The sequence below is a fragment of the Ctenocephalides felis genome, unplaced genomic scaffold (assembly GCF_003426905.1).
Source record: "Ctenocephalides felis isolate EL2017-DRISC unplaced genomic scaffold, ASM342690v1 CF-g0.4_SCAFFOLD_01886, whole genome shotgun sequence".
NCBI lineage: Eukaryota > Metazoa > Arthropoda > Insecta > Siphonaptera > Pulicidae > Ctenocephalides > Ctenocephalides felis.
Genome location: NW_020538040.1, coordinates 172117950 through 172137901, shown reverse-complemented (window position 1 = coordinate 172137901; position 19952 = coordinate 172117950). Strand labels below are relative to the sequence as shown.

The 19952-nt window shown below is 27.3% G+C and overlaps 2 protein-coding genes across 2 annotated transcripts; one reads left to right on the top strand and one right to left on the bottom strand.

The window, feature by feature from the left end:
• Positions 1-9564: 9564 nt before the first annotated feature.
• LOC113374592 (lipoamide acyltransferase component of branched-chain alpha-keto acid dehydrogenase complex, mitochondrial-like) lies at positions 9565-15358 on the top strand. Its single transcript, XM_026614572.1, is given in 9 exon segments — positions 9565-9850; positions 9993-10102; positions 13129-13328; positions 13400-13542; positions 13615-13845; positions 14439-14834; positions 14914-14985; positions 15060-15174; positions 15177-15358. Coding segments are annotated over 9 exon segments (1389 nt in total). The 5' UTR covers positions 9565-9778; the 3' UTR covers positions 15227-15358.
• A 1235-nt stretch (positions 15359-16593) lies between these two features.
• Positions 16594-19907, bottom strand: LOC113374593 (delta-1-pyrroline-5-carboxylate dehydrogenase, mitochondrial-like). Its single transcript, XM_026614573.1, is given in 9 exon segments — positions 16594-16972; positions 16975-17043; positions 17455-17573; positions 17996-18070; positions 18072-18182; positions 18684-18862; positions 18945-19167; positions 19242-19442; positions 19738-19907. Coding segments are annotated over 9 exon segments (1191 nt in total). The 3' UTR covers positions 16594-16928.
• Between the last annotated feature and the right edge of the window lie 45 nt (positions 19908-19952).

The following is a 19952-nucleotide window of genomic DNA, read 5'->3' as shown; positions in this document are numbered from 1 at the left end:
TTTTTAATATATATCTATTTGTTAAATTTCAATACATTTAACTTAAATATATTGTAATAAATTGTAATATATCATAATGTAATATATATAAAGATATATAAATGCAAAATGCAGGAAAACTACTTTTTTATTTCAGTTTCGCAAATTTAAGTTAATAATATAAACTTAGTAAAAAAATGATGGTGGTAAATATGTATTCTGTATCATTTTGAGTTTTTAAATAATTCTAATTAATTATAGATAAAGTTTATATTAGATTAGAAGTTCAGATTATAAATTCTGGTGAAGAATCGATTACAATTTTCAAAAAGTAATCGAATTTTCAATAAAGAAATAAACAAAAAGTTGGCCACAATACAGCTAAAATAGCTGGTTTAATATTTATTTTAAATTGTATGTATACACATTTTTTTTTTCATTGCGTTTCCTTGGATTCTAATTATGTATTAATAATTTGCAGACTACTTTAACGGTAATTTCAATTTTATATTCAAATTTATTTTTGTAAATACCTTTTACAATTATACGTTGTAAACTGCAGTTTAAGAACCTTAGTATGGTCATGCGCACAAACGACAAAACAATTGTATGCAACAATTTAGGCAACATTGCATTGATAGCAATAATATGTTTCATATAACTCAAGGTAGAACTGAGCTTCCTCGTGACTTAATGGTTAGAGGTGTGGGCTCCGATTCAGAAGTTCCAGGTTTTATAGTAGTGACGTGGGGTTTTACTTGATAATATAATGAATGAAACTAGTGGGGCGCATGACATAGTGCCTTAAGGCAAATTGCTGGAACTTTCCGTACCAATTTTTTTTTTTAAAAAAAGATTAACATTTTTAAAAAAAATTACTCTGAAAAAATTAGATTTTTGAGAAACTATAAATTTTTGACACAAATTTACTCTTTTTTGAAAAAAAAGAATTTTTGAAGAAAAAATTTATTTTGAAATATTTTGGAAATTCAGAACATTTTTTCAAAGCAATCGTACTGCTTTAACTGCATAGAGACAAAACATCGAAGCGCGTCATCGTCTAACGGATAAACATTGGTACGGAACCCATAGGAATGTAAACAAAATTTATACTTATTGTTAAAATCTCTATAAAATATTTGATAATTTGATGTGCATATGTCTAATCATCATTTTTGACCGCCAAATGGCATTTTTTTTCACTTTTTTACTAGATCTCCGAAACCGCTAGACTTGCCTTCATGAAAATTTGATCAGTTCTTCATCTTGTTAATCCAAGTAAAATGTTTTTTGAATTATTCAAATTGGACGCTCCGTTCTCTTAAAAACTGAGTTACCGTTTTTGGCAATTTTTGCCCCATGTCTTTGAAACGACCAGACCCGCCTTCGCCAAAAACTAATCAGCACGTCTCCTTATCAATATGAATCGAATGTTTTTTGAATAATTCAAATCGCTTCATCCGTGTTCTCGAAATCGTCGACAAAAATTTGTATCCGAACACACACATACACGCACACACACACATCCATTTTTTTTAAGGTATGCAAAATATTCAGAAACCTCTGAAACGTAAAAATACATAAAAATTTTCATTTTCGATTTTTTTGCGATTACTATAACTTGCCCTACGGGAAGTTAGAAACATTCAGGAATTATCATGATTAATATGTATAAAGTTAGAAAAAAATAAAGATTACGTAGTGGTAATCTTTATTTTGTTGATTGTGACTATTTATGATATAAAATGTTTTGGCGCAGATTTCACTTTAAAAAACCATTACATTTTTATAATACTTAAAGTTTTGATTGACACAAAAAAATACATAAGATTAAATAAACAGCATTATCTCTCAGTCCGATTCTTCTTATTGTAACACGATATGAAGCCCTTCAGAAAGCAATAAATATTCAGTTTAATGACGAGTTGAGATAACTATAGAACCACTTATAGATCTATCTGTTTATGCGATTATAGAAGTGAAAGATTAATTTGTTCCTAAAAATTTAAACTCTACTTAAGTACAAATTTTGTTTACATTTATATGTGTTCCGTGCCAATGTTTACACGTTAGATATTTCGACTCCAAATCAGCTATGCAGCGCGTTTGCTTAAAAAATGTTCAAAATTTTCAAAATAAATCAAAATACAAAAAAAATCAAAATATAAAAAAATCTAATTTTTCAAAAAATCAATTTTTTTTCAAAAATTTCAAAATTTCTAATTTTTTCAAAGTTTTGCAAAGTTTGCAAAGTTTTTTAATAATTTAGTTCTCGGTACGGGAAGTTCCAGCAATTTGCCTTAAGGCACGATGCCATGCACCACTAGTTATTTCATTTATTTTCAAAAGTACATTGAATGTTATCGGAAATGCATTATCTCCTGAGGTGAGATATCATTTTCGTATCTATCTAGCGAATTTGCAATGGGCGTATTTATCATGTGTCCGCCTTAGTGGGGGCGTGACAGGAAGGTACCGAGCGCCATCTCTTCTACTAACACGATAACATTCTGGTGGGGATGTTGAAAGTTAATCCCCCCAAAGGATGTAGATATATCAGGAGCGTATCACGCCTTGGCGAGGCTCGGTATAAAAATTTGTTTGGGGAACACACAAAACAATGCAGAAAATTAAAAAAAATATTTATCAAAATTATCTATCACTTTTTTGAAAATTTTTACAAGAAATTCAAGATTTCTTTTTTTCATTTCATTTTAAATTTCAAACAAAAATTTGATTTTTGTTATTATGAAAAATATTTATTAAGTATAATTTATTATACTATAAAAAAGTTTTGTTTTTTTTATTTTTTGCACGATTTTTTATTTTTTAACCTGACATCGTGTAGCAGCAAAATATAGATTTTTATTTGAAAATATAGATCCAAAATATGTTTCTAAATGGCAATTGTAAATTTCTCACACTATTCTTACTTTAATCGTATTGGAGTTTAACTTAGCCTCAGGGTAGTACTCCCCATTATTTATTTTTATTATGCACCCCTGTATTTACACCCCTCTAAACAATCCATTTTAGACCCTTATATTATTTTAATTTTATATTATATTAAAATTCAATATTTTCATTATATTAATTTTTACATTTTTTTATTTGATATTCTTACTATGCTATTATTGAATAGCTATTATACATCATTACTATGCTATTATTGAATTTCTGAACTGATATGAATCGATTAAGACAGGAGTTTCTAACCTTTTCGTAGCTTGTTGCGCCCCCTTATTTTTTTATTAATTTAATTTCATGAATACTCAATTGATGTAATTTAATATAATATAATTGATATAATTTAATGATCAAATTTCAAATAATATGCAATATTATGTTAAAATAAATGTAATATAATTCAATGTAATACTATTAAATGTTCTTTATTATATTATTTTTTACAATTTTTTTTTAATTTTTATCCTAAATATTCCTATTACATCCTTACAATGCTATTGTTAAATATCTGAACTGATATGAATAGATTATTAAGACAGGGGTTTCCAACCTTTTCGTACCGCGCTCTCTGTTATAAAAAAACTTGTTGCGCTTCCTTAATTTTTTTTATTAATTTAATTTCATGAATACTCAATTGATATAATTTAATATAATATAATTGATATAATTTAATGATCAAACTTCAAATAATATGCAATATTATGTTAAAATAAATTTAAATCAAAATTATGTACTCATTAATTTTTTTTATATTATTATATTATAATATAATTTATTATAATATTTTTGGCTTATTTTCGAAAATAGTGTTTTGAAAACAGCTGTACGCCTCCCTTGCAATAGCCTCGTATATATAAAAGTCGCGCTCCACATGTTGGACACCATCGTATTAAGATATTAGGTTAATAAATATGAGATATTATAATAAATAAATAACATTAAATAGTACATATAATATTGTGGTTAAAATGACGTGTTTGTATTGAAAGATAAATAGTAATTCTTTTTGGTAATTGTATTTTCAATGTTTTGCATCTAGTCCGGTGAAAGTTTAATCTAAATCTTATTTTGCATACTTTTTTGCTCACTAGTACCTGGAAAGGCTATTTCCACTTCATATTTTCTATATTTTCAAGTAAAAATTGATATCACTACTGCATGATATCAAATTCGCAAGGCGGATTTTGGACCCGAAAACTTATGGCAAGGTCAGGTGTGCGACCACTGGGCCACGTCACTCTTGACGTGGATAATGAATGTTTTAGCAAAATTTCATTATTTTTGTTACTGTATCAAAATATTGGCAATAAATATTATGTATTAGAATCACAAATCTTTTAGTTAAATTATAATTAATTAATTAATTGTTATTTAATGATTGAATTTTATAAATCATTTAAAAATTGCTATTTAAGTAAAATAATATATATAAACTATAGTATATATAAGCTATTTTATTGCTATAAATATTATATAATTTTACTAATAAAATATTTAATTATAAATAATTTATATAAATTTAATTTAATTTATATAAATAAATAAATAAATAAATATAAATTATTAGACTAGATATTATATTTTGTATAAGTACATCATAGTACAAAACATTTATGGTTCTTCTTCGATCGACAACTAAAATTTAATAAACATATCTTTTTTTTCAAATAAATTATATTAATTTTCAATTTTTTTTTATTCTAATTTTATTTAGCAATATTAAAGATTAGTTATTAATAGACTAGAGTATAAAAAAGTGTGTATAAATTAATAAAATTCATTTAAAAAATCAAATTCATTTATCAAATTTTAATTTTTATTTAACAAGATTTATTAATGAGTTAAGATTAGTGATTAATAGATTAGGATATAAAAAATATATACTATATTTAAAAAATTAAATTCATTTAAATTTATACAATCTTAATTAAGATTAAAATCAAATTTTAATTTTTATTTAATAAGATTTATTTATAAAATTTTAATTAGGGATCAAAATTATAGGTGGCTTATTGATTATAATTGTTCTGATGGCTATTCGATATATTAAAAAAAATAGTTCAGGGATAAACCATAGAAGTTTTGTCATATGTACTTATATAAAATACCACATAATAATATATAGTCTAATAATTTATATTTTTATATTTACATCAGTATTGTAATAGTATGTGATTATTGATTTTTTCGACTAATATAAATATATCCATATATTAAGTTAATTAAGAGTTAATTAATAATTAACAGTAATTAACTTAAATTTTGTGACTAATTGTAAGCTTTAATATTTTGTGTCTATTAAAAAAATAACGGGATTTACTAAAACATCCAATATTGCTCCTCAATGAGCAGTTATTATTTTTTCTATTATTTTTTATTTACTATTGCAATAAATCTGGGTCAAGGATGTGTAATATGTGTATAATATTTTAGAGCACACATGATCACTACGTATTTGTAACCTTCTGTACGATTAGTACACGAAAACGTAGTTTTTTTTTAATAACTTGCGCAAAGTTTATCTGTTTCTGTGTAACCTTTGAATTGTATCAACAAATTAATATGATTTAAAATCACGACACGTGGGAGTAAAGAGTTAAAAGTCTACGTAATGTTGTAGTATTTGCTTTTCGATGATATTGGTCTCTGCACACAAATTAGTTAAATAACTAATATTTCGAGTCGTATGTAAATTGTGTGTTTACTATGTTTGTACAATGATAGCATGGGATGATCAACATTTTTTTCGGATATATAGATAGATAGACATTTTCATAATATAGATATTTAATATAGATTTTTTTAATTTTTTTCCCTAGGGGTTCAAATGACTCTAGGATAGTCCGCACTCCGATCAAAGTTTCTTATAGAAATAACAGGAGTAAAATTCCATTTGTTTTTTTAAATTTTATAACTTAGCGACAAGTGAATCAAATTTTTGAGAAAAACATTGCATTTACTTGTTTTGATCATAAATAAAAAACAACATCAAAAATGATATATTTTATAAAATAAGTGTTTACTTATTATAGGAAGAAGAACCAAGAAACTTTGGTTTTTGTATTTTTTTAATTCTCTCATACTAAGACACTCAGTAAATAGTTTGGCGTTATTTTATGGCTTTTTGAATGGATGGCAACCCAGTGGTTGTCCAATTGTGACTAATTAACTATACTCGAAGTATTGATTGACATTTTATTATCATATATACACAGCTATACCCACGAGAAACATGTTTCATTTCACATGAAACTATATTTGAGATCTATAACCTCAAGTAGAAATTTGACATCAAAGCTGCCTGGGTGTCGGCAGAGAACCTCAGTAATAAGATTTCTCAGAGACCAGACCAAAAACACATCTTAAGCGAGAAAGCGAATTATGCGGAATAAGTACAATATACCATATTTCAAAATGCAAGACCTGGCGCTAAGTGACGTATTATGCGGAAAATCGTATTATACATAATTGTACTAAAGGGGTTCTACTATATATCGATATTTCGGAGATGTGATAATTCCCTTTTTTCAGAAACTTTGACTTTAAAAAAAAATTAAAAACACTCACTAAAAATTAATAAACACATTCACTAAAATTATAATTCTTATTACCAGAAGCATCTCAAGACCTTAATCAAATTAGAAATATTGTATGTATCATTATCATTAAAACAATCTGTTGTCATCTGTTATCATAAACATCTCCTTAAAATCATTATGAATTGTATAAGATAATTTTATTGGTTTTTAACACGTTGTAATAAAGTATTATTCACGTTTTATGGTGATGAGATAATCAACTACAATTACAGTCTACTAATTAAACCACGTGATTCCCACCACGTGTGTATGTATATTAAAACATTTTATAAATTATCATGGCTCATTACAGTGAAAATTTAACGCAAATACAAAACTAAAACGACAATAAAAGTCTAACAATAAAATTATGACACAATAGACTATTTGAAAAAATACTGATAATGATATAACAGACTGCTCGAAAGATTTAGCACTTTTCTGCGAATTCTAAAGAAACGGCTCGGCTGATCGTCTCGCAAAATGAATGATGGGTAGACCTTATTAAGTTGCATCAAATGGTTTTGTAAAATTTTGGAATGTTGAAGTTTAAAATAAAATGTTTTAAAAATAGGGTAAAAAATTGAGATGATTGTATTAGAGATTACTGTATTAGAATGTAAAGATAAATATACCTATGATTGAATAATTGAATGAATGATATGAAAATGTTGATATGGCATGACTATGACATGTAAATATACTAGTTATAAAGTACAAAAATGAAAATTCAAATAAAAACAAGTAGGTTGATATTGATATAGGATTAAAATAAAAATAATACAGTAGAAGTTCCCTATTCGCGCTTCCTATATACGCGTTTTAGCAATTCGCGGCCAAAAAAATTGTGACCCAATTTCTATATTCGCAACTAAAAATTTCGTTATTTGCGGATTCCAATATGTATCGAACCCAAAATTCTTTGTAAATGCCGTCATTTTGAACTAATAAAGAAATCTTTGACATAGGCCGCCTTCGTTGCTTTCGCAATCTTCGCCGCTATCGGTGTTTTTACAATGTGAACCAATAGAATGAAAACAACCTTATTTATTACTCAATGAATAAAATAGATTTTTAGTAAAATTTGACTCAAATCGACATGAATCCACATCCCTAGCCCATTGAAGAAGAGCAATTCACTTCAATTGCTTCTACAAGCATCGAAACGTGACATTTAATTTGAAAAATCTTAGTGAAGAATTTAAAATGAACTGTGCGATTTCTATATGGGCATTGATCCGTATATGGAAAGTGTTATTTTTAAGAGGAAAATTACTGATGTGACTGAGTATCAGTTTAAATTAAAAAAAAACAAAACAATATTACAAAATTCTTCAAATCATCATCTTATAAGGCAATTGGTAATTAGCCTCAACAAAATTAATCAAAATGTTCAAAAACTATAATTAAAAATGATATTTGTTTTATATATTGCTGAGAACTATTATATGATATGCAATATCTTAAGAATAACAGATTCATCTTAAGTGTAACAGATACTCTTCTTTTATCTATGAACAGATCTCATATTAAAATTAGTTGGTTATAAGTTTAGTACCATATCTAACATTAATATAAAACTTTTATTTTAATAAATTGACTTTTATTTTAATATATTATTGTAATTAATATAAAGTTTTATGTTAATGTTAGATTTGGTATTAAACTTATTACTAACTAATTTTAATATCTGTAGTATCTGACCTGTTATAGTTAAAAAATTGCATATTAAATAAAAGTTTTCAACAATGTTTATTTTTCTTTATTGTGTCACCTTGTAACGTATCCCTTATAATTCCATATAAAATGCCATCCTATATTTGCGGATTCTTTATTCACGGAATTTTTACGGAACATATCCCCCGCCACTGCACTTGGATTCTAAATTAACGTGGAAACACCATATACTGAAGAAGCGCCAACAACTCGAAACAACAAGAAGAAAATTTTATTGGTTACTGAATAGAAAATCGCGCTTAAGTACGTGGAATAAACTGCTGATATCCAAAGTAGTTTTTAAACCCATATGGACTTATGGACTGCAACTCCGGGGAACAGCTCGTAAATCTAATATTGCAATTATACAAAGATTCCAAAACAAATTATTGAAACAATTACTAAACGCCCCCAAATACACACTAAACTGGTTAGTCCATCAAGACCTAAACATGAACACTATTAATGAAGAAATTAAATTAATTAGTCAAAAATATAAGAGCAGAGTACAAAACCATCCTAATATTCTGGCCAAGAATTTATTGAAGTCGCACGGCATCGAACGGCTAAAATAAAATGACCCCTCGACGGATCCGACACATAATATATAATATATTTATTCTAATTAGCAGTACAACTTATTTAGTTGTTTATTTATATTTTTATTTATTCTTATTGTGTTTAGTTTATTAGTTATGTCTCTTTTATTTGTTGTTATAATTCACAAATCATACTCATTTACCTCATAGATCTTTTTATTTTTAAGATATATCAAAATTGAAAAGGCTTACTACTGGGTAACCTTTTAGATCTAATGTTTAATATTTCATATGTCATCAAAATTACTGAATGTCTGCCCTTTTTGTATAGACAGATTGTAATTCAATAAAGAGAATAAAAAAAATCCCCCGCCAATAAGGAGGTTTTACTGTATCGCTTCAAACTGATTGATTCAATTATCTTTACTGCGACCAGTTTGCGCAGCATTTAGTTTGTTATTTCCGGTTGTAACGCCTAACAAAGTCATAAATATTGATATTTATGATTTATGCATTATCTCTCAAAAACAGTCATAATTATTAGAGAAAATATCGATAAATTGGAATGTGGCCCAAAATTTACACGGGCCCATGGAGGGTTGTACAAAAATGTTGCTCACCCCTGTTTGCAAAATAACGGCCGTTGTCGTGCCTAGCCGTCCGTTACCACTAATACTCCTAGGCGACCGTTTTGCCAGGAATTGCAAACTGGAACTGGAATCTTTTCGCAAAGGTTAAACACAGTAAAATAATGCGATAATAAGCAATAAATGTAAGTACTCCGGGAGCCGTACATTAGCTCAATGTGACATTGACATTTGACGTTGTCGGTTCGCTGTGTGTATGTGTCCATTCATAATCAGTTAAAAAGTTCTATAGTAACAGAATCATTTATTTATAAATTATAAACTTGACCGGAAGGTTAAGAGAGCGGCAGTTAGTCAGCTATTGATAGTTCTATAATGGAATTAGTGCATTAAAATTTCAAATAAACGTACCATGGCGACGTTAATGAAGTGCAAACATGTATCGGTTCTTGTTAAATTAATTAATAAAACATCTTACATTAAGGTAAGATACAATCTCTACCAATGTGCAATTATGTATATTTGTATTATTACTACAAATCATTTGTTTCATATTTTAAATCAATATTTATAATACGCTATTAAATATCATGTGATGGTCTGAATGAACTCTTGTGATTTTTTAGAATGTAAATAGAGGCGCAGATTTTCATACAAGTTTGAACTTACAAAAGATCATTCCCTTTAATTTATCTGACATTGGAGAAGGAATTAGAGAAGTCACTGTTAAAGAATGGTAATTATTATTTAATTTATTCAATAACATCAATTTTAATATAGTTCTAATAATATTAAACAATTATACCATCATTAAAAATGTATAACTTACAGTTTAGTTATAAATTGTTATTGGTTCAGGATTTTTTATGAGGATTGATAAATCCTACTACTATTCCAACAAATTATAATAAAATGAAGAAATTTTAATTGCTGATTACATCCTTGTATATAAATAAATAAATAATATATATATATATATATATATATATAATATATATATATTATAAAAATATAAATATAAATATATATTTATATTTTTAATATATTTTGATGTTGAAATATGTGAGATTCAATCTTCAGGGCAATATATCAATTAAAAACTTGTAGGAACTTATTAAACTTACTTAACCATTTTTATTGTTTCTATAAGTTTCGACACATTGTTTTGTGTCATCTTCAGTGGAATGTAATTGAAATATTTCTAATTATTTTCTAATAATAATTGTTCACAAATGCACTACTAAAACATTTCTTGTCGCTTTAAATTGGAACAATTATATAAATTTTTAGAAGGAATTTCTTTGTGTAGCGAGTAACATGTTGCAAAAAAAGTTTTTAAAACAATAAAAATGTTATAAGTTCATATATATATATATATATATATATATATATATATATATATATATATAATATATGTTAAAGTAGTTAATTTTGATGTTGAGAAATATGAGTAAGTTCTTCAAGGGCATACATCAAATAAAAGGCAAAGATTTAGAAGTTAATCTTTAATTTTTCCAAACGTTTCGACATAGTATTTTATGTCATCATCAGTGGATATCAGTAGCTAGCGCAAGGAACATAATTTTGCACTATCATATATACATAAACTTGTTTTTTTTATATATTACTTCAGCCTCGGGCTCTGTCACATAAACTACGTTCTCTGTGCAAAATATATTATATATTTCACAAATATTTTGCTATACTCTGTTCAACAAAATAATATATAAAAAAAACAAGTTTATGTATATATGATAGTGCAAAATTATGTTCCTTGCGCTAGCTACTGATATCCACTGATGATGACATAAAATACTATGTCGAAACGTTTGGAAAAATTAAAGATTAACTTCTAAATCTTTGCCTTTTATTTGATGTATGCCCTTGAAGAACTTACTCATATATATATATATATATATATATATATATATATATATATATATGTTTATTGGCAGCCAAATAGTCTAAATAAAAAGCAATAAACAATTAATTATTAATTATGTATGTCTAGACACCATATGTGTATCATTATTCAGCACATTATCAAATTTAATCACATTAACTAATCATCGTTAAAGAATGATATTGTTAATACTTCATTTATTTACTAAGATGTAAATTTTTGAATTTTGTGAAATATTTTTTAGAACTTGTTTAAAGTGTTGAATATGATGACAAACATGCATGATAAATAGTTAATTGTTTATTGTTTTTTTATTAAAACTACTAATTTATTTATAGATGATTCAGTTCAGACATAACACCAAATACAAAAAGTAGTAATTAAAATTACAAATAAATCCACAGGTTTCAGACTATAACAAGACCAGCATTTATTGGTAAAAAATAAATATCTTTATAAAACTATCGCAAAAATAATAACACAGTCCAAGGAATTACTAATTCAAAAGTTAAACATATTTATCCTTGCGAATAAAAAATAAATATCCTTGTGAAACTATCACAAAACTAATAGCACAGTTCAAGGAATTATTAATTTAAACGCCAAACTAAAAGTTAAACTATATATAAGTAAATGACATGGTAGTTAAATAAAAATAAAATAGACGATTAAAGTTATATGTAGTGTTGAGTTAAAAAGTTTGTAAGTTTAATTAACAAGGTTTTTAATTGGTGTTATACATGAACAAAATTATTTAAATATGTATATATATATATATATATATATATATATAGCATATATTTAAATATGTATTATATAGCAGTTGAGACTAATACGTTGTTTGTGTTATTTGCTAATCATTCACTGTATTCAATTTTATAACTAAATTCTTATCACTTGCAAAATATCTTTTTATATTTTTAAAATGATTTAGCTATTATTATTTAATTTATTTAAATGATTTTTTATCTTTCCAATTTAATTATCGTAAAAGTATTTTATTATTTAGAATATCCAAATAATTCAAGTTTCTTTGCTTTGTATATTTTCTTGCACTTTGTAGAAAATAGATTCAAAACATTTGGCAACTACTTCATATAATAATATAATATTTCTCATATATTAATATCAATTTTCATGTTAAGAATTAAAATATTTGGAAACGTATGTAAATAATAAAGATTATATAAAATATTATTCATCTTTATTTGATGTATTGCTCTGAAGATATTAGTTATTTTGATATCAAAATTATAATATATATATATATATATATATATTATATATATATATATTAGGGTGGTCCTTAAAATGGTCACTTTCGAATTTCCTTGCTCCCAGGGGCTCAAATGGTTCCAAATAGATAAAAAACAATTCCCTGAAAGTTTTAGCTCGTAATATTAACGTTTAGATAGAGCGCAATTCAATCAAAGTTTTGTATGGAAATAGCATGAAAAAATTTTCAAAAATTTTAAAAATGTTTTTTAGATGTAATTTAGTGAACAAATAAATGAATAAAACTCATTCATTTGTCGCTAAGTTACAACTAAAACATTTTTTTTAAATTTTAAAATTTTTTACTATGCTCTTTCCATACAAACTTTGATTGAATTGCGCTCTATCTAAACGTTAATATTAGGAGCTAAAACTTTCAGAGAATTGTTTTTTATCTATTTGGAACCATTTGAGCCCCTGGGAGCAAGGAAATTCGAAAGTGACCATTTTAAGGACCACCCTAATATATATATATACATGTATATTTATGCATTCCTAAGCTTATTTGCTTAGACTTCAAGATATGTTATTTATCATGTTAACACGATCATGTAATGTGAGCCTACAGTGATTAAATTTCTCAGGTTTGTCAAAGTCGGTGATAAAGTTGAGCAATTTGATAACATTTGTGAAGTACAAAGTGATAAAGCCTCGGTTACAATTACCAGTCGTTATGATGGTGTTGTTGCAAAAATTCATCATGATGTAGATTCTGTTGCTCTTGTGGGAAAGCCATTAGTGGATATTGATATTGAAGATGATGGAGCTGATAAAGCTGAGACAGGTGAGAAAAATAACGAAATTGGAATAGATACAAACATGATGGCAGGTATATCTATTAATTATATTATATAGATGGAAGTTCATCAAGTGAAGGTGAGGCTCCAAAGCCTGCTGCAGCACAAAAAACTGAAACAAGTGAGCCTGTAGCAGAGGAGAAAACAAGTAAGAAGGTTTTGGCTACACCTGCTGTTAGAAGAATAGCAATGCAAAATAAAGTATGAATTCATTTTTTACTAGCCTGATTGCACAATGTGCTAGTTAATAATAATCTTATTTTATTTCAATAGTTAGACCTGAGTACAGTACAAGCAACAGGCAGAGGCGGTAGGGTTCTGAAAGAAGATATTTTAGTTCATCTTAATCAAACGGCTGATGGTAAACCTATGTCAGCAGAAGTTCAAGAAAAGATTATGGCCGGTAGACAATCTCAACAAGCAGAGACTGTTGTGAAAGAAGATTATATGGTGCCCATTAAAGGTGTACAGAAAGTTATGTTTAAGACCATGAATGATGCTTTGGTAAATATTTCGAAATTAAATTTATATATATATATATATATATATATATATATATATATTTAGGGTGGTCCTTAAAATGGTCATTTTCGAATTTCCTTGCTCCCAAGGGCTCAAATGGTTCCAAATTGATAAAAAACAATTCTCTGAAAGTTTAAGCTCTTAATATTAACGTTTAGATAGAGCGCAATTCAATCAAAGTTTTGTATGGAAATAGCATGGAAAATTTTTCAAAAATATTAAAAATGTTCTTTAGATGTAATTTAGCAAACAAATAAATGAATAAAACTCATTCATTTGTTGCTAAGTTATACCTAAAACATTTTTTTTAATTTTCAAAATTTTTTCCATGCTCTTTCCATACGAAGTTTGATTGAATTGCGCTCTATCTAAACGTTAATATTAAGAGCTAAAACTTTCAGAGAATTGTTTTTTATCAATTTGGAACCATTTGAGCCGCTGGGAGCAAGAAAATTCAAAAATGACCATTTTAAGGACCACCCTAATATATATATATATATATATATATATATATATATATATTAGATATATGGATGAACACATATCCTAATGGGATATTGAACTTTATTTTACAGAAAATACCTCACTTTGCTTGCAGTGAAGAAATCAATATAACCAAATTAGTTGAATTGCGTAATTCTGTAAAAGAAATTGCAGCTCAAAGCAGCATAAAATTAACCTTTATGCCATTCTTCATAAAGGCTGCATCGAAGTGCTTAGAAAAATATCCAATACTCAACAGTTCAATCGATGATAAAGAAGAAAATATAATATTTAAAGGTGCACATAACATAACGATTGCCATCGATACACCTCAAGGCCTTGTAGTGCCAAATGTGAAAAATGTGCAGGCTAAAAATATATTACAAATAGCAGCAGAGGTGAATAGGCTGCAAGAAGCAGGCTTGAAAAATTCTTTGAGGCCCGAAGACTTTGCTGGTGGAACTTTCACATTATCAAACATTGGAAATGTAAGTTTATGAAAGTAGAATTGTAAATCACATAATCATATTTAAAAAAAGTTTGAGCATTTTTTGCTATTTTTTTTAGATGGGAGGTACATACACACATCCAGTTATCTTAGCACCGCAAGTGTCTATTGGAGCAATTGGTAAAGCACAGGTTTGTATCATTTTTGAAAAATTCTAATATAACATTGTATATAAAATATTTTAAATAAGTTAATTTTTTATTAGGTGTTGCCACGGTTTGGACCCGATGGTGAATCAATTGTAAAAGCTCATATTCTAACTGTTAGTTGGTGTGCAGATCACAGAGTTATTGATGGAGCGACAATGGTGAACTTTCAACACAATGGAAAAATATTTGGAAAATCCCCAATTTACTAATGCTCGACTTGTGAAAATTGAAAAATAATTTTAAGATTTCAGTTTAAGAAACCAGATGCATTTGTAGAATAATTAAACTCGATTAAAATTTATAGATCTGTTGTGATAAGTGCATTTTAGAACTGTGATCACAAATGAAGGCACAAGCAGGCTATACCTCTAGTTCGTATAATGGTTTGAGTGTATTTTATAATTGTCTAGCCATAAAGTGTTTTCTGCAGTAAACATTGACCTAATTGTGCCTTCATAAACATTAAAATTCTGTCTTCCATAAAATTAGAATAAACAAATTGTTATATTACCTGTTATATTGACATCTAGACTGAGGGATTGATTTAGTTAATGAATAAAACCCTATTCTTGAAATATACACAACTTTAATATTTCTTTAACTTTACAATTTTCAGTACTTGTTTTCAATATATTAATATAATGCTATTTACACAATTTACACAGTAAAACACCAGTGCCTTATTATTTATTCACTACACTGATATCAATGTTGTTACTGACTGACAGTGAGAGTAGTCACTTACTACTTTTAGCATCTTACAAACAGTGAATTTGTTGAAATAAATTATACAGCATGACATCTTTAGTACATCAAGCTAACTTTTAACTACTTTAATACATTAATCTGAACAATTTAACTTCATTCAGTCGTCTTTTATACACACCAACTGTATGGACAAATATAAATCAAGCAACAGCTGTTGCTGTGTCTCAAATCATACATAGTTTTAAACTAACCCAGAGTTAATTTATTTAATGCAATATTCAATTACATTTCATTTTCATTAACATAATTCTTTATTATCTCTATAAACAATAAACATTCGCACGAGCAAAACTCAACTTATACATTACTCATTTATATTAAAAATTGTTTATTGTCGCTATAGTAAATATTTATAAATAAATATATATTTTTAGTTTAATTATACATTTTTGATATAGTTTTCAGATCTTACTTGAGAATACTTATAATTTAATGATCACACTTCATGCACAACCAAAAGAGATGATTGCGCATGTATTTATTTATTGTTTTAATTAGTAGCTTCTTTGCTAAACATGGAATATAAAATTAAACATGTTCAATATTGTAAGTTTACCAATTAATAATATTTTTATAATTGAATTTAGTTCAATTTCCAAACCTATAATGTCAAAATGTTGCTTTTGCACAAGTACATCAATAAATCTTACTGAGCCACAATTTATAAATATTCACTATAAAGATATATAACTTTCTTTTTCAAATCATATTTTGAAATAAAATAACTTATCATAAAATAAAATACTGGGTAAAAGTATGGATAAAATTAATATCAACAATAAATTTTCATAAATCTATTTAATAAATGGTCAACATCGATTTTTAATAAATGTCTTCAAATTTGACTTGAATGAATACTTGATATTGCTTCCTAGGTAAAATTAATATTTTTAATGGACAAAATGTTACTATAATATTCTTTTATTTATATAACAAGAAAAATAATTACTAAAATCAATTTCTTTGATTCACCTGTTATTTTCCAAGTGCGCGGTAAAGATAAAATAGTTACTGAATAATAGAAATCAAAAGTGAACCGGACTGTGTGCAAATTTTATGATCGAGATCTTGAACAGAGTATTTGTAACACGCATCTTTGGTTTAGTGTCCATTGAATTATTGTTATGGTGTGGGTGCTTTGGGGGGGATTTGGCAGCTTATTCTCTCATGTATGGATAGTCGACACATGTGATTGGAACAATGTCTCCTTGATAGATTGAGGAGTAGTCCAGCGCAAGACATAATGGGGACCACCAGCCTTGTCATTAGTACCTGGGGGATAGATGATATAAATACCAATATTTAGAAGTAGCACATTAACTATGTTTAATATTTCATCATGGATGTATTCAACTTTTGTTGATACAATACTTCTATACTCATAGATTTTGCTTACATAAACATTTGTTGAGAAATACATTAGTAACAGTTGCTTCTTGAAATATGATTAGAGTAACATACTTTGTGTTGTGATTCCAAAGAATCAAATAGAAAATTAAGTCTTGCAAATGATTTGAACATCCAGATTCTTATTTAAAAGTACACATATGTTTTATTACAAAAGTGTGAAAATAGTTGACTGTTTTAGGGCAATGGTGTATTATGGAAACCATCAGACACAGCTTTACTTTACTAATCATATTCAAGATTATGCGTGAGGCTTAGTAATTTATGTTTATTTACCTGACATTCTACCACCACCAAATGGCTGCTGTCCAACAACAGATCCAGTAGATTTATCGTTAAGATAAAAGTTGCCAGCTGTCATTTTCAATTCTTCTAAAGCATGTTTCAAGAATGCCCTAAAATTAAAATAACATTAAATTCCATATCATTTTTTTTAATTTTACATATTTAAGTGACTAATTCCATAATTTTCTATGAAATAGAAATAAATTGAGCAAATCATTTATTTTTGACGTCAATTCTTCTTTAATTTAGTAAGTAATTTTGGAGCAAGATAACTCCAAGTTAGATTAAGTATGTCAAAGAAACAAAAAAGTATACAAAAAGAATCAAGATCTAATAAAACCATCTTTGGATTAAAAAGTATTAAATTTTAATTAAATCCACTTAACTATCAAACTAAAATAACTGGAAATATTAATACAAGCATCGTAAAAGCAACCATGAACTTAAACAAAAAAGATTTATGGAAAGCTCTCCAAATTTCAAATAAAAACAAAAAAATAGTTCTTATATTTAATCATAAAATAAAACTTACTCATCCTTAGCAAATACAGCTCCAGTCAGAGCAAATTTGGTGGAAGTTCCTACTAACTGCAAGGTTTTTCCACATCTTTGTCGGGTATACATAAATGCACAACACAGGGCCAAATATTTCTTCAGTCATCAGCTTATCGTAGGGATCCTTGGTTTGCACAATGGTAGGCTCAATGAAATAGCCGGTGCTAAAAATAATAATTAGGCAAAAATATAATAATCAATAGAACGATCACACTAAAACTAGCATATTATTATAATATAAAAAGTAAATTTATGAAAAACATTGCATATTTATTATATAGCAATATAATTATAGCAAACTTAAACTATACTATAACAAATCATTAATTTCTAATATTATAATTGTAACAGCTGATAATTTACTGGGAGTTTGTTGTTGTAGATTTGGAAGTAGTTGGAAAAAAATGTTCAAAGCAAAAGATTAGTGTACCATTAAATTTGAAAGATTATTTATTAATGCTTGTTTATACCATCCAGAACACTACATGCACATCAAAAAAGAGGAATTAATTAGACTACAAATAGTTTGAAACTGGCTTTATGCATAAGTCTAATTGCTAGAGCTTAAAAGATGTGAAGAGCATCCAGTTAACCACAAATGCTTCAACTTTTTCATTATTATTGCTTGTTAACAATATAATTAAAAAATAATATTAAAGTTATACCTATCATCACATCTACCACCAGCCAGTACTTCTACATGTTCTGATTTGCAAGCATGGTCTATGTAACCCTTTATTCTGCAGTAAGCCTTCTCATCAATAACGGCTGCCATAAATGTATCATATTCTTTGGGATCACCTACTTTCAATGTGTCTCTGGTGCAGAGAAGACCTTGTTTGATCTACAAGATTAGATAAATTGAATTTCAAATCAAAATTTATCCTTTACTTATTTCAAATAATTTATTTATGACTTTCTATTACCTTTGGCCACAGAGATTCAGGTATGTAGGCACGAGAGCATGCTGAGCACTTCTGTCCGCAGAACTCAAATGCTGATCTAATGGTTCCAGCCACTACAGATGCTACATCGGCTGATGGGTGAACAAAGTGGTAATTCTTACCACCACACTCTCCAATCAAACGTGGGAAGTTGATGTATGAGTTAATGTTTTGACCCACTTGAGTCCACAAACGATTGAAAGTACTTTGAAAAAAAATTCACATAATTAAAATATATTATTATTAAAAGTAGGTAAAGAAAGTTTTTTTTATACTAACGGTACTGATCCTGTGAAGTTAATGCCAGCTAAATGAGGAGAGGCAGTGACAGTGTCACCAAATACAGGACCATCACAAGGGATAAAGTTGACAACACCTGGTGGAAGACCAGCCTCACGCATGATCTTGAATATGATCCAATTTGACAGTAAAGCTGTATCTGATGGTTTCCATAATACACCATTGCCCTAAAACAGTCAACTATTTTCACACTTTTGTAATAAAAGATATGCATACTTTTAAATAAGAAACTGGATGTTCAAATCATTTGCAAGACTTAATTTTCTATTTGATTAATTGGAATCACAACACAAAATATGTTACTCTAATCATATTTCAAGAAACAACTGTTACTAATGTACTTCTCAATAAATGTTTATGTAAGCAAAATTTATGAGTATAGAAGTATTGTATCAATAAAGTTGAATAACATGATTATACATAGATATAAATTATTATTCTGTAATTCTAAGTTAAGCTGAATCCATTACTTTACCATAAAGCTGGTGTATAGGCCAAATTACCACCAATAGCGGTAAAGTTGAAAGGACTAACAGCAGCAATAAATCCATCAATACCTCGGAAACGCATAGAATTCCTTGTAACACTCAAATCTTCGCTAATTGGTTGGTATTTAGTTAATTCCTTCAGGAAGAAGGCATTCATTCTGGTATTAATATGGAATAATGAAATATATTGAGAATATGTTAA